Raw genomic sequence first — 15,805 nt, 5'->3', positions numbered from 1 at the left:
AGAGGAAACTTTCTGTGCTGCCATCCAGCGAGACCTGGACAGGCTGGAGAGTTGGGTGGGGAAAAATTTAATGAAATATAAAAAGGGAAAGTGTGGAGTCTTGCATCTGGGTAGGAACAGCCAGTAGAAGTTTCCAGATACTGGAGGCCAGTATCTAGTGGAGTGCCTTAGGGGTCAGTGCTGGGGCCAATATTATTCAATATATTCATTAACGATTTAGACGAGGGAATAGAGTGTACTATCAGCAAGTTTGCTGATGACACTAAGATGGGAGGTGTGGCTGACACACCAGAAGGCTGTGCTGCCATCCAGCGGGACCTGGACAGGCTGGAGAGTTGGGTGGGGAATAACCTGATGAAATTTAACAAGGGAAAGTGTAGAGTCCTGCATCTGGGCAGGAACAACCCCAGGTTCCAGTATAGGTTGGGAAATTACATATTAGAGAGCAGTGTAGGGGAAAGGGACCTGGGGGTCCTGGTGGACAACAGGATGACCATGAGCCAGCACTGTGCCCTTGTGGCCAGGAAGGCCAATGGCATCCTGGGGTGTATTAGAAGGGGAGTGGCTAGTAGATCGAGAGAGGTTCTCCTTCCCCTCTACTCCGCCCTGGTGAGACCACATCTGGAATATTGAGTCCAGTTCTGGGCCCCTCAGTTCAAGAAGGACAGGGAACTGCTGGAGAGGGTCCAGCATAGGGCAACCAAGATGATTAAGGGAGTGGAGCACCTCCCTTATGAAGAAAGGCTGAGGGAGCTGGGTCTCTTTAGTTTGGAGAAGAGGAGACTAAGGGGGGACCTCATTAATGTTTATAAATATATAAAGGGTGAGTGCCATGAGGATGGAGCCAGGCTCTTCTCGGTGGCCAACAATGATAGGACAAGGGGTAATGGCATCAAGCTGGAACACAAGAGGTTCCGCTTAAATTTGAGAAAAAACTTCTTCTCAGTGAGGGTAACAGAGCACTGGAACAGGCTGCCCAGGGAGGTTGTGGAGTCTCCTTCTCTGGAGACATTCAAAACCCGCCAGGACATGTTCCTGTGCGACCTCACCTAGGCGTTCCTGCTCCAGCAGGGGGATTGGACTAGATGATCTTTTGAGGTCCTTTCCAATCCCAAACATACTGTGATACTGTGAAGTTGGGGAATGACCTGTTAGAGAACAGTGTAGGGAAAAGGGACCTGAGGTCCTGGTGGACAGCAGGATGACCATGAGCCAGCACTGTGCCATTGTGGCCAGGAAGGCCAACGGCATTCGGGGTGTATTAGAAGGGGAGTGGTTAGAAGGTCGAGAGAGGTTCTCCTTCCCCTGTACTCTGCTCTGGTGAGACCACACCTGGAATATTGTGTCCGGTTCTGGGCCACTCAGTTCAAGAAGGACAGGGAACTGCTGGAGAGACTCCAGTGCAGAGCCATGAAGATGATCAAGGGAGTGGAGCATCTCCCGTATGAGGAAGGGCTGAGGGAGCTGGGTCTCTTTAGATTGGAAGAGAGGAGACTGAGGGGGGCCTCATTAATGTTTATAAATATGTGAAGGGTGAGTGTCATGAGGATGGAGCCAGGCTCTTCTCAGTGACAACCAGTGATAGGCCAAGGGGCAACGGATACAAACTGGAGCATAGGAGGTTCCACTTAAATATGAGAAGAAACTTCTTCTCATTGAGGATGACAGACACTGGAACAGGCTGCCCAGGGAGGTTGTGGAGTCTCCTTCTCTGGAGGCAATCAAAACCCACCTGGACACATTCCTGTGTAGCCTCATCTTGATGTTCCTGCTCCGGCAGGGGGATTGGACTAGATGATCTTTTGAGGTCCCTTCCAATCCCTGACATTCTGTGATTCAGTTTATGCCCATTGCCTCTGGTCCTGTCACTGAGCACCACTAAAGAGAGCCTAGCTCTGTATTCTTTGCAGTCTCCCTTCAGGTATTTATACTTGTTAATAAGACCCCCTGAGCTTTCTCTTCTCCAGGCTGAACAGTGCCATCTCTCCCAGCCTTTCATCATAGGAGAGATGCTCTAGTCACTCAGTCATCTTGGTGGCCCTTTGTTTGAGTCTCTCCAGTATGTCCATGTCTCTGTACTGAGGAGCCCAGCACCAGACCCAGCACTCCTGGTGTGGCCTCACCAGAGGCCAGAGGGGAAGGATCCCCTCCCTTGACCCGCTGGTGATACTTTGCCTGATGCAGCCTAGGATGCTATTCACCTTCTTTGTGGCAAGGGCCTGTTTCTGGCTTCTGTTCAACTTGGTGTCCACCAGGACCCCCAGGTCCTTTTTGGACAAGCTGCTTTCTTGTTGGGTGGCCCCCAGCATATGTTCATTCTTGGGATTGTTCCTCCCTGAGGTGCAGGACTTTGCACTTCTCTTTTTTGAGCTCTGCCCCATCATCCAAATCAACCCAATAATGACCCCCGTGATACACCACTAGTCACTGGCATCCAACTATACTTTGCAGCACAGATCACTCCACTCTGGGCCTGGCTGTTCAGCCAGTTTTTCAGTCCATCTTCCTGTCTGCTCATCCAGCCAGCACATCGACAGCTGCTCTGTGGGTTTCTTAAGGGAGACAGTGTCCAAAACCTTGCACAAGTGTAGCTTGACAATATCCACAGTCTTCCGTCATCTGCCAGGCCAGTTGTTTCATCATATAAGGTTATCATGTTGGTTAAGCATGACTTGCCCTCAGTGAATCCATGCTGAATATTCCTGATGATTTTGTTGTTGTTCATGAGCCTGGAAATGGTTTCCAGGCTTAGCTGCTCTGCTACCTTCCTAGGGACAGACATGAGACTAACCAGCCTGTAGTTCCCTGAGTTCTCCTTCTTGAATATAGGAGTTACATTTGCTTTTTTCCAGTCTTTTGGCACTTCTCCCAGTGGCCATGATGAATCAAAGATTACTGAGAGTCACCTTGCAATGCCATCTGCCAGCTGCCTTGACACTCAGCATCCCTTCAGGGTCTGTGGGTTTATGTATCCTCTGACACCCAAGCGTACATCTCCTTTGCTTCAGATTACCCCATTGGCCACTTTTATGTTCTGAATTTCACTTTTATACTCTGAATTTCTTTAATGTTGCTTTGAACAGAAAATTTAGAAGGTATTCAAGATAATAAAAATAACCAGAATTCATCAGCAGGTTCCTTGCCTGTAAGTATTGTGATGTTCATCTATAGGCAGTACAAAACTTAAACAACCATGCTTGAATGACTCCCTGAAAATGAAATTGAGGTGACTCAGATCTTTTGACAAGTTAATAATTTGATTGCTTGTTTGGGATTATTTGAAGTTAAATCATAGAACACACATGATGGAAAAGCTTATTATATGTTTATACTTAATTGCTCTGTAGTTATTACAAAAATTGAGAATTTAAGGAGAAAAGTAAGAACAGTTACTTGTTCTTTAATTTGTTTAAGTTCCATAAGCTTCTGAGTCCTTTTGCTGCATTTTTTCCTTTTCATTCCGGATGTTTCAGAATACTTGATTTCCATCTTTTGTTTATTTTCATCATTTGCAAAACTGTGCTCCCGTAGCAAATGACCAAATGGGTTCCTGATTAAACACAGATTGCACCACACTTAAAAGCTTGTTGATTTTACTGTTCTTCAGAGAAAGAGTCTGGATTCTGTGCCCACTAGTGCCATATTTCAAAAACCTTAAGTTCTGTGGCTGTTATTTCAGACGTGTTTTTTATATAACAAAATGCACTTGTACAAGTCTGACTTCTGGATGCACGTATGTAGCCTCACCCTTGAAGCGCTTCCGTATCTCATTGTGAAGTGAGCCATGTTCTTTGACTGAAAAGAGATAACTTAACAAGTACATCTCATTTATGCAGTTTCTTTGTTAGGATTTTCTTCTCAGAAGCTATCTATTGTCTTTCTTTTGTGTTTGGATATGATCCTGCCTTTTCATCTTTCCCCACATGATTCCATAGACGTACTGATTGGGGAAGATAAAGGATTTGACCTGCCATCCAGTGGAGTTACTGACAAGACTCCTGTTTGGACTAGTCTTTAATTAGAAACACAATACACTTTCCTGTTGTTGTTGTTTTCATTTCATTCTCTTGGCATTTGTTTCCATTAAAAAAAAAAAAAAAGAAGAAAAAAGAAAAAATAACACAAAAGCTTTATGAAACCTTTTTTAACATGTTCTGAAGTGACCTATTTTACTCCTTTGATAATTTCCAAAATACAGAAATGGTTGTAAATATGGATAGCAAGAGCAATTAAAAATGAGTGAACAACGCTTTATCCAAGAGGTTTCCTTCCCCCCCCCTCCCCCCCAATCCCCTTAGGAAATACAGTTTGAGAAAAACTTGATGCCTCTGTCATTTTGGGTTGGCCACATGGCTCCTTCAGACCCTCTCCTTCTCAGGACTGTGTGGCATTAGTGATTCCAAATTCCTTTAAAGATACATAGTGCAGGTGTCCCTTGCCGGTCCAGTTGTGTGCTGGCTGCAGGTCTGAACAAGATTCAGGTGTGCACCATCCCTCCCTCTCTCCCTTGGCACTCCCTGACTGGAAGGAAACCCAGGTGCACAGGCAGAAAGTGAATTGCAGTGTGAAAAGTACTGGGTTGGATGATCTGGGAACTGAGAGAGTGGAATAGATCCTGGAATGTGCTTCTCCTGCAGTTTTGATGCACTCACATTGCCCTTTGGGTCTCTGAAGAAGACCTTGTGCAAAATACATGTGAAGTTTTTGTTCTCGATTTGTTAATGCTGTGTTATATTGCAGACAGACATTCAGTTGTGTGTGTACATGGTAATCAAACCAACTGAATCTGTAAATAAACATGCATTTGCTCCAATGCAGTTTGAAAATTTGTTTTTCCATGCCTCAAATTGTATTTCATGAAATAATGATGATTTGAAGAGGCTGTAAAAATCTTCAGATAATGATTGTGTGTCTCTTTGAAAGTATAAGGAATATGCATAAATCCTAAAACTGATGCAAATGGCAACATGTTAACTCAAACTACATGGTCCCAAAGTAATTAGTGTTCCAAAGGGGCAGAGGCCAAATTTTGCCACAGGCTTTGTTCTTTGCCCAATTTCAGTGATTGTAGGTTATAGCTAAGCCGTCTCTCAAAAGGGTGTGGTTAACCACAGCGCTGTAATGTGAAAGAAAACTTCAAAGCAGAGCAGATAAGCTATGCAGTTGCCTTAGGCTTGGGAGAGACCGAGCTGAAATAGGAGTTGGGCTGAACGTATAAAATACACTCCTAGATTTTAAAACTACAACCCTCAGACCTTGTGGACATCTTACTAAATCATTTAGACTGAAGTGCTGAGTACTTACAATATATCAAACTGATCTTGCTTTAAAGTTTACAGGAGTTTAAAGGGAGACATGACCATTTTTAACACATCTGGGTAGAGTAAGAGGTTAAAACACAGGAATGCCGTCAGTGTCTGTTTCTTTTGGAGTTGTCTGCTCTAAAATCTGTGGTTATTTATTTCATAAGTGCATGATCATTTTACTGCAGCAGGAGTTCTTCAGCAATGACCTCAGTTACTCTTCATCCTTCCCTTGCAAAATCAAATTTTACTAGTGTCTGCTTCTGATGTCAGTGATGGGAAAATAGCAATGCAGTAGACCAGTAAGGCAAGAAATCTGTTTGTGCTATTGGAAGTTTGAAGTACTGGGTAGAAGTTCATTTGACATCCCTAGTGCCAGAAAGATTTTGAATTTTCCTACATATTTAAAACAAACTATGTGAAGTCTAAACAAATGCAGTTTGTAGCACGTTTTGAGTAAGATTTGAAAACACATTATTCAGCTGCGCTAAAATACGTTTGAGGGTACTGTAGTTAATTATGTTTCTTTTATTAATTTTGTAATATCCAGGGTTGGAAGGTTTTTGTTACGATTTACCATTTTTATGTAAGAGGGAAATTAAATCTATTTGAAGATAATCCCAGCATCAGTCTCTTCCCCCTCATCATTATACTGTTAGCTTTTCTTCTTTTGCAACATTCTGATAGTCGTAGTTTAAAGAATTGTCCCCAGCAGAATAAGTTTTAGTGTGTCAAATGAATTGGCTAGGCATTATCCAGGCTGGCTGTTTTTCATGAAGTCAGTATTGGAAGTGTGGTTTTGTATTTTGGGGCTTGGAGAGTTGTGGTTATGTCTATTGTGGCCATCTTTATATACTGTCTGTGCAGCATTAGTCATCCCTCCATAGAAAAGGGCGTATTGGCTATAGAAAAACTTTCTTGTATAAAACCACATCTTAAAAATTGAAAGGAAGAAATAATTTCACCAACTTGAAATTTTTGTACCTGAGTTATTCATCTAGGTTTCCTTTCTGGGATACAGGGAAAAGTAGGTTCTTCATAGGCACAACTCATCATGAAGGCCAGATGAGGGGCACCTGTGAAAGTCTTCCCACTGTTCAGTCTATAGAAATAGAGCCAGTTAGCTCAGATGTAAATGTCTGGGGCAAAATGAGGCCAAAGAAAGGCGAAACAAATTGCACTGTTGGGACTGGACTGCTCCAGCTGAGTTTAAGGTGAAGCTCCAGAGTCATGCATGCCAGTACGTGTTCCAGTGAGCTGCCGTCCATGTCACCTTTCTAAGGCATTCTCTCCACTTCTGAGAAAACTTTGGGAAAATAGTAGGAGTTTTAACTGGTTGTTAGGGAGCAAATATGCATGTCCCCCAGCCAGGAACCAGAGAGGGGGAGTCTGCAAGAGGCCGTGGCTCTCTGGGGAAGGCAGATTAGTCGCTGGTATCTGGACACATCTGTTTCTCAGCCCAGCACATAGCAAGTAATTTTTCATTGTGAACTAGGAGTAATTCCACAGCAATTTTACTTACATTAGAGTAGATGACAAGTTTACTAAGTATTTGGAAATATTAATTCTGTTCTCTTTCATTCTGAAAATAGCTTGATGCAAACTTCATTTAACAGCATTTTGGTCAACCTATATATAGTTAGATATTTGTTTTCCTTTAGTGTTCAGTATTAATCTACTGGGTCATGGCCATTTGTGATGACACATGCGAAATGTGTTTAACTCAGATTGAAATGGGACTCTGTGAGGTCTTAGCAAGAGCATTATTTTTGGTCACATAAAAAATTACCTCAAGCTGGTCTGTTACCTGGTGGGTTTTGAATCATTGTGTTGCAGTGAAAGATTCCGGTCTTTTCACAGCATGCAATTATAATTTCCACTGAAAGCAAATATTGTTGAGGATGTGAAAGAATATAAAATTATGTTCTGTAGGTAGGCTGATCAGAAAGGGTAGAACAAGGTTATATTTACATTGGCAGTTGTCAGAAAGAACAGATCACTTCAAAGAAGTACGAAGATTAAATTTTACATTATTTGGCAGCTGCACTGTTTTTTTTTCTGGTACAAGTAATGCAGTAAATTTCCATATATAATCTTGAAAATGTTAATAGCAGTGAAAAGACCAACATTAATGTAATGTTAAGTACAAAGAAACATCTGAAAATAATTTACAGTATATATTCCCATGCTTTCTAAAGACTGGGATTCTAGGGAGGAAGGTGTGAGACTTTTAGCTGGTCTGCTTATAGAATTACCTGACAAAGCATTTAAGTGTGATTCTTCCTTATGCTAATTTCCCTGTCTGTTATTCTCTAGCCGTCTGCTACAGCTAACATATGCACTAGTAACAATTCTTAATAAAAGGTAAAGTCTTGGTGCTGTGAAAAGGCAAAACTAACAGTGCATTGCACTGAAAATGCATTTAAGTATGTTTCATGCCTTGTTGTACATTTCAGAGATATTTGTACTTTGAATACTAAATGAAATGTTTTTAAGGTGAGTAACACTTTGAGAAAATATGGGGTTTTTTTCTGGCTCATTGAGACCTGAGACTCAGCAGATCAGGATTTAGATACCCGCTCAATCATGGATTTATTCCAGTCATTTGGAAATAACAGTCTGTGGTTACATTGCTTTAAAATGCTTATAATTCCCTGCTAAAGCAAGATTGTGATGATAAAAATCAATTAACAATCTTGAAACCTGTCAATTCTGTGATAACATGTAACAGGTAGCTTGAAGAAATTAAATAATCCCTATACATTGCTTGTATTTCTTGACAAAGAAACACGGTAGCCATTTCTATCATATTATGACATTAAAAGTTAGTTAGCGATAAGCGTTGTTATTAACAAAGCTTTTAAGGTCACAGTATTCTTGCTAAGAGTCTGTTCTCTTGGTTTTGCAGGTATGCTTCAGAAATCACCTTCAGTGGAAGATTTTGTGGATGCCCTTGTTTCAGACTTAGACCAGGACTTTGAAACATTTTTCATGGACTCCTAAAAATGTTCTTCAGAATGGAAGTATTTTATGGAACGTTGCATACATTTTCATAATTGTGGGTACCATATTGTTGTGACTGGTTTTGCTTCTTGGTGAATACTTGTAAAAGTTTGAATATTCATGTTGGTGGAACAGTAATAAATAATTTCATTGAATCACCTGGTTTCGTTGATGAAGATGATGGCTTTCCTTTGTGTAGAAACCTAAGCATGGAATTTGAGAGAACAAATCCTCTTACTGTACTGTTAGAAAATTTGATGTTGTTGGAACAGCTGGTTAATTGGCAATTGAACTCATCTTCAGGGTGAGTGGAGTGATATGAATGATCTTTTGATAGGCACGTTTGATTCAGTATTGGAACATACCTAGTGAGTGTCATGACCCAGAACTGGGTCTTTCTCACATGCTTGTGGATATTCTTTAAACTCGTTTAACCCTGTCCCTTGCAGGAATCCTCTATTGGGGAAGAGCAAATTGTGTTTGCAATGGGGAGGAAACTGGAAAGAAAGATAAAGTGGAAAACTGTGAACTCTATTTGAGGTAGTGAACAAAAAGATGGGAGAAGAAAAACTGTAGTCATACAGGTACGTGGTGGAAAATGTTAGGGCATGGAAGAAAGGTATCTTGCAACACAAAAAAAAAGAGAGATGAAAGAGTAAAATAGGTACCCCATGAGTGTTTCCTAACGGATAACATGGAAGGTAGCCATGCTTTAGTAGTTGTGTTGATCCAGTGGGTATATGTGTGGCCGTGTTTGTAAGTAGAAATAGTATCTTTTGTTATACAGAGCCATTGAGCTGGTCTTCTTCAGGTTTGGAACACAACAGCAAACTTCAAAGTTAAACACAAAAGATGGACCGTTCTTTGTATCAGGCACATAAAATGGTTGGGAGGAGGAGTGGAATTTACAAGGTGCCATAAAATGGGTCTTGCTATTGATTTGGTAGTTTATAAAACATCCAACAGAGCTAGTGTTCTAGTTGCTCGGCTTATCCTTTGCAGATCTTCCACTGATCTTCAGTGGTCAGGGGTCAGCAATTGTTTTCTGAGGAGTATTCTCCTATTATCTGGGTCCTGTTGTCCTTTTATCTGTTATCTAGGCGTGTTGGTTTTATTGTGTAGTGGTGGTTTAGTTTTGTCTCCGTTACTTTAAAGGCTTTACTGGGTGAAGTCTGTCATGTTTTGGTGAATACGGATTTGTGGGCGTATTGATGATTCCATTGCAGAGAACCATTACTGTGGAAATATGTTGGCAACATTGCTGCTAAGGTATGGCCTGAATCTGATCCCTGTGTGTTTGTTCACATGGAGTTTACTTTTAATGATGGGTGGATGAGTGTTGGGGAACTGTTTAAAATACAGGAAAGCAGGTTTGGGGGGAGGGACGACACAAATTCATTCAAAACAAATATGTTTTTCCAGAATAGGCTGGAGCGTTTTAAGGTTGTACGTTATATAGTGAGGGATGAACATGAGAAATATTACTGGTGGGGTTTTCTTTTTCTCTTGAAGTAAATAATGAAATGGTATTGGAGTACCTACTAGAAAAAAACAAAAAAAAACAGTTGAATTTTTCTTGAGAAATGGCCTTGTCTTTTTGAGGTCCTCTCTAGGTTGTTACAAAAGGTATTGGAAGTGTCCTGCTCAGCGGAAAGGCCGTGGAAGAGACAAGAAAGGAAGAGAACCAAGGCTGACAGATGTGGGCTAATAGCTGGGTGAGGAGCAAGTGAAGAATAATGATGAAGGTTACCTAAAAACATGGAGGTTTGAGGAGGAATAAATAAGACGAGGAGCTGATCGGATTATTTGGCCCTTTTTTAGCAGAGTTTGTGCTATTTGGTATAATTTTATATTTTACCCTATTTTTTCACTTGGTCTATTTTTGCATTGTCCGTATGAATAGTGCTGCCGTTGTATTAGAACTGGGTTATGACATTTTTAGATATGAAATGTTTTGATTAAACAGTTGGAGGTGTATTTTTAGACATGTATCACAACAAGGCTTCTGCGCTGTATGTCTGACTGGCTACATTCTGTATCTGCAATTGGTCCCACCGAGGAGAGAATGAATGGTTTCAGTTATTGAACTAGGGTGGTATTTTGCTGGCATTTAGGTGATAAGAAAAAAACCACAAAACCTAAACAAATTTGAATTTAGGTGTGAGTGAAAACACCTTGTGAAGATGAGAAGCTCTCAAAAGGAAACAATAGCTCATGAACGTAAATTTGACAGCCCCTCATAGAATATTTAACTGAAGTATGTTTTAAAGGGAATTCAAGGGTGTTGCTAAGGGAGCCTTGTGTTTATTGCCTGCTTTTTGTACTGGAGCAAGATGCCAATAATGTTTATCTGGAGTTGGCACATTTTGAAAGATTCATTGTGACAAAAAGAACTTAGCAAAAGGAAATCTTAGTGCTGACATGGCCCTGGGAGCACTATGGTAAAGAAAATAAAGCATCGTAATTGGCGAAATTAGCAGAGTGATTAAAATCAAGAGATTAATTTGAAAGAAATTCAAGTGATGCTGGTTCTAGAGTGTAGATACTTTATCAAAATATATGTAGTAGTCACACCATTTTATGCCCTTGGCTACTATTGCTTCCTTAACTCACTGTCTCATTTGATCCTTCTTTAAACAACAGTCTTTTCAAGTTTTCATCAGAGTGATGTCAAACACCTTCCTAATACTGAAATCAGATAAAGACAAAGAAAGGAAGAAAATCTCGTCTTTTGCCAGAGCACAGCAGACTTCAGCTTGTTGTTGCAGATTCATAGCTCTTGGGACATTTGACAAAAGTGGGAACTGGTAGAAAAATATAAGTCAGAATGACAGCTCCATTTTTGGTTGGTTGGTTTGTTTGTTTGTTTGTGAAGAAACTCTGTTGACTCCACTAATTTTTTATTTATGAAATAACCTTTGAGGATTGAAGAGTAGATGTGATTAAGCCTCTTGAGAACATATCACATCCCCACTAGCATGCTTACTACAGAAAGGGAAATTAATTTTTTTATCTTTTTGGTAGTTTCTAAAAGTGCTTCCAGCTGTTCAAGTGTCTGATGCTTTTTCCTTTCTTTTTTTAACATTTTATTTTTATTTTTGAAAGACTTTTATTTTCCAGCAAATATGTGTACTTTCAGTAATGTGAGACCTTTCTTGTGACCAACAGTGTAGCTCTTCTTAAATGTAAAAACCACTGTAATCCCTTTCCAGCATTCCATATTTTCCCACTGGGGCTGCTGAACCAGCTATCCAAAAGTTGGTTTTCTAATACTATAACTCAGCGTCATGCTTTTAATCTGAAATTCTACTATGTTTTGGATTTTAGCTGCTACAGAAAATAAGTAGTGAACATCCTCAGAAGAAATTATACCCTTATGCAATCCTGAAATAATAACACATAATTAAGACACATCAGCAAAACACGTGGATTACGTTTGATCTGAGGTGTCAACTCTTTTACATGTTTGATTTGATTATTTTTCTGATTCACTCAAGATAGACTGGAATATTGCTTAATAATTGCTTTCTGGTGACATAAATGCAGCTGGTGCTGCATGGAGTTCTCTGAACACCTTACCAAGACAGGTAACAGGAGCAGAGGGCAGCAGCTAAGTGAAGAAGGCACGGAAGAGAAGGGAAGCAGAGCAAGGAGAAACTGAGCAGAGATTAGAAACCAAGCATAAAAAGGGCTTGATACAGAAGCAAAATGACCTCTGAGATAAAAACTTGGGGAGAATAAAAGAGGGTTTTCTTTCCAAAGCAATAGCTCGAAAATGGAAATGACAACACTGTCAGGAACAGAGAAAGCAGAGGTGTTCAAAAATATTTCTGCTTTGTCTTCAGTGGAAAGCCAGATGGAGGAATTCATGTGTTGATAAAAAACTTTCAATGGATGATAAATAGCAGCTTGTACAGTGGGTCAATCAGCATGCAAAAATAAAAAACGAATATATCTCAATGGAGCATAGTGTCATAGGTGATACTAGGATGGAAATGAAGAGTGTAGGTCATAACACAGCAATATTGATGGCTCGTGAAATATGCATTTCACTTTATCAGAAGATTAACAAATCTTAATTGTGATACAGAAGCAGAAATTTGGAAGGTTGAGCACTGGTCTGACGACAAGTGTTTAACAGGAGCTGGTAGCTAAAAGTTTAAATTAGACAAATTTGCCTGTAATTTATTTTTTTGACAGCAAGGACAACTGGGCACTGGAACACACGCGAAGGATGGTGCTGGGGCTGACTGGCCGGCACTAGAAGTGTATATCAAAACTGGACAGTTTTCACAAAAATATTCCCTAGTTCAGATTAGTTCAGAGAAGCCCTCAACCCTTAGTTATGCCGGGGGACAGCCATCTCTTCTGGTTTTACGAGCTATGAATGGAGTGTGTTTGGAAGGTTTTGCCAGGAGGGCAGCAAGTCCCACTGGCTGGGTGACTGTCCTGCTGACGGCATCACGGCTGGGGAGGAATTCACCAGTGGAGATCTGGAAAAGTGATGTGAGCCAAAGCACCTCCTCTGCTTGCCAGGACGTGGGAGGCCCTGTGCATCTGCTGCTTCAGATTGCTTCTGGGCACAGGACTGGAGATTTTCTGTTCCCAGAGCCAGCGATTTATTTATGTGGTGTCAGGAATGAGTTCAAGTGAGTGCTTTACCCTGGCAGATTTGCAGTCTACCAAAAGGGGAATATAACATTAAAATTAGGGGACTTAAATAAGTTGAGAATTGAAAATGCACGATTGCAGAAAGCAAGCTCACGTTATTTCCCTGGGAGAAGGACCGTGGGAGAACAGCTAGCGTGCTCGGGGAGGAGAGGGAAGGAGATAAAAGATAAGGAAGAACAAACCAGCCCCAGGACTGCCTGTCGGCCCTTCTGATCTTCCCTGGGCTGAGATTTGTTTACCTTTAAAGTCAGCTGCGGCTGCTCTGCAACAGATGGCTCTTTCCACGGAGCGCGGCGGCACGCCGGGGCTGCGCGGTTGTAGGAAATCGTTACGGCTTGTTGATCGGAGGAAGTATCACAAAAATCTGTTAAAGACAAAATGCTTAAACCAGAAGCAAAGTGCTGATAAAGATCTGACAGGATGACTAGGTGGTGCTCTGCTGGTGTGTAGATCTGAAATCAGAGAGGAAATGGGGTGGGATGCTTCTTGCCAAGCAGTTGTCTATGAGCCTGTTGCCTCTAAGGCAACTTGTAGTGGGTAAAGGTTGCCATTCCAGCTGCCTTCACGCCTGATGAGAAGAAACAGGCACCTTCAAAATCGGACATATCCTGCCTGTCATAGGATGGGGTGAACCAGCTCTTCAACATGCCTCTTTGTTGCTCCTGGAACTACATAGAGAGCACAGATGGCTCCAATTTAAGTGTCAGGAATCCTGTTTTAAAGTCAGAATACCTCAAAATGCCAAACTTACTCTCTTTTCTTTGACGTCACCATTTTTCCATCATCAAATACCACCATCATTTACTTTTCCTGCCTGTCATATATAATTGAGTTTATACATTAATGATAGTATAATGTAGGACAATACTAAAATAGTTGCAGAAGATGCTTTTAATTAATCTTCAGGACATCTTGGGTCTTATGAAGTGGCTTTTGGTAGATGTCCCCCTGGCTCCATACAGCCCCCTCACTTCACTCCTTAGATACCTCCAGATGGCTCCTTCTCCCTCTGCTTTTACAGCTGCAGTGGGGCATGACCCATGAGGTGGGAGTAGCTGAGGTTGTGGACTGTGACTGACTGGTGGTTGTGATCATATGGAATCATAGAATAATTTAGGTTAGAAGAGAATCTCAAGATCATTGAGTCCAACCATAACCTAACTCTAGCACTAAACGATGTCCCTAAGAACCTTGTCTAAATGCCTTTTAAACACCTCCATGGATGGTGACTCCACCACTTCCGTGGGCAGCCTGTTCCAGTGCTTCACAGCCCTTTCCGTGAAGAAATTTTTCCTAATATCCAATATGAACCTCCCCTGGCACGACTCAAGGTTATTTCCTCTTGTCCTATCACTTGCTACTTGGGAGAAGAGACCAACACCTTCCATGCTACAACCTCCTTTTAGATAGTTGTAGACAGTGATAAGGTCTCCCCTCAGCCTCCTTTTCTCCAGGCTGAACAGCCCCAGTTCCCTCAGCTGCTCCTCATCAGACTTGTGCTCCAGACCCCTCACCAGCTTCGTTGCCCTTCTCTGAACTCTCTCCAGCACCTCAATGTCTTTCCTGTAGTGAGGGGCCCAAAACTGAACACAGGATTTGAGTTGCAGCCTCACTAGTGCTGAGTACAGGGGGATGATCACTGCCCTGGTCCTGCTGGCCACACTATTCCTGATAACAGCCAGGATGCTGTTGGCCTTTTTGGTCACCTGGGCACACTGCTGGCTTGTGTTCATCCAGCTGTCAATCAACAGCCCAAGGTCTTTTCCACCAGGCAGCTTTCCAGCCACTCTTCCCCAAGTCTGTAGCGCTGCCTGGGCTTGTTGTGACTCAAGTGCAGGACCCAGCAGTTGGCCTTGTTGAACCTTTTTCCTCATGTCAGAGGAAAAGCACAACAGCAGCATGATAGATTCTTCCCACCCTGCCCACAGCTGCTGCTGGCACATGCCCATGTAGCCTGAAGTACATCTCGTGCTTGAGCAGCATTTCTCACCCGCCTTCCCTGTGCCATGGGAGGTGAGAGTTGGGAGATATGGGCCTTGGGGAAATGCCCGGAACATGACCTGCTGAGAAGGGGAAGCGTGGCCAACCTGGGGCAAGTGGAGATGGATGAGCCCCTTTAGGTTGCACGCCACAGGACAGCAGCTCCCAATACACCCCAGGTAGCTGGATCTCACGGATAATGGTAATTTATCAAGTGAGTGTTTGAACAGTGGCTCATCCCTTCAGCATGGTCAGAAGCCTGTGTTTAGCTGATGTTTGCAGCAGCCCTTGAGGTAAGGGTTGGGTAAGCTCAGTGAGCTCCTCTGGTGTACTCACTATGGGTTAGCAGGGCAGTTGTTAAAAACAGAGTCTGTTTATTAATGGGACCCTTCAGAAGTGGTCACAAGGCTCAATCAGAGCCTGCTTTCAGTGTTCAAAACACATATGAAAGAAAAAATGCTTATAAAGTCTGAAGAGATTGCTGGTGTCACGTAGTGCACACTCCTGCCAAGCTCACTTTCCTTCCTCATGAAGGTGGAATCAAGTTAACTCGCTTTGCAGCCCTCTGTATAGAGCCAAATCCTCATGCAGGGTAAATTTGCATAGCTCAAATGAAGTTATTAAGGGCCTATGTTATTTATATCTGTTGAGCATTTTCCCCAAGGACATTTGACAGGCATCCCAGCTCCTGGTAGCTGAGCTGCAGCGTCTGCTCTCAGCAGCCATGAGCTGCACAGAGGCAGCTTAGTTATTGACGGCCTGGGAGGAAATTAGTATTATCTTCAGCTTTGAACAGCTGATAATGCTGGAGTCCAGCAGTGATTGCATTTCTTCACATGGATTTTAGA

At 42.0% G+C, this 15,805-nt stretch overlaps 1 protein-coding gene across 5 annotated transcripts in view; it reads left to right on the top strand.

The window, feature by feature from the left end:
* MIPEP (mitochondrial intermediate peptidase) overlaps positions 1-8,461 on the top strand; it is a 77,104-nt gene extending 68,643 nt beyond the window's left edge. For all 5 annotated transcript variants that reach the window (XR_010469896.1, XM_065050197.1, XM_065050198.1 and 2 more), the window contains one exon: positions 8,212-8,461. Coding sequence is in view for 4 of the 5 variants with exons in the window: in XM_065050197.1 (XP_064906269.1) it covers positions 8,212-8,306 (95 nt within the window). In the remaining variant the exon portion in view is untranslated. The remainder of the gene's footprint in view (positions 1-8,211) is intronic.
* The last annotated feature ends 7,344 nt before the right edge of the window (positions 8,462-15,805 follow it).

The sequence above is a fragment of the Columba livia genome, chromosome 1, assembly GCF_036013475.1.
Source record: "Columba livia isolate bColLiv1 breed racing homer chromosome 1, bColLiv1.pat.W.v2, whole genome shotgun sequence".
Taxonomy (NCBI): Eukaryota; Metazoa; Chordata; class Aves; order Columbiformes; family Columbidae; genus Columba; species Columba livia.
The sequence above is the reverse complement of the archived record's forward strand: the minus strand, read 5'-3'. Positions and strand labels throughout refer to the sequence as shown.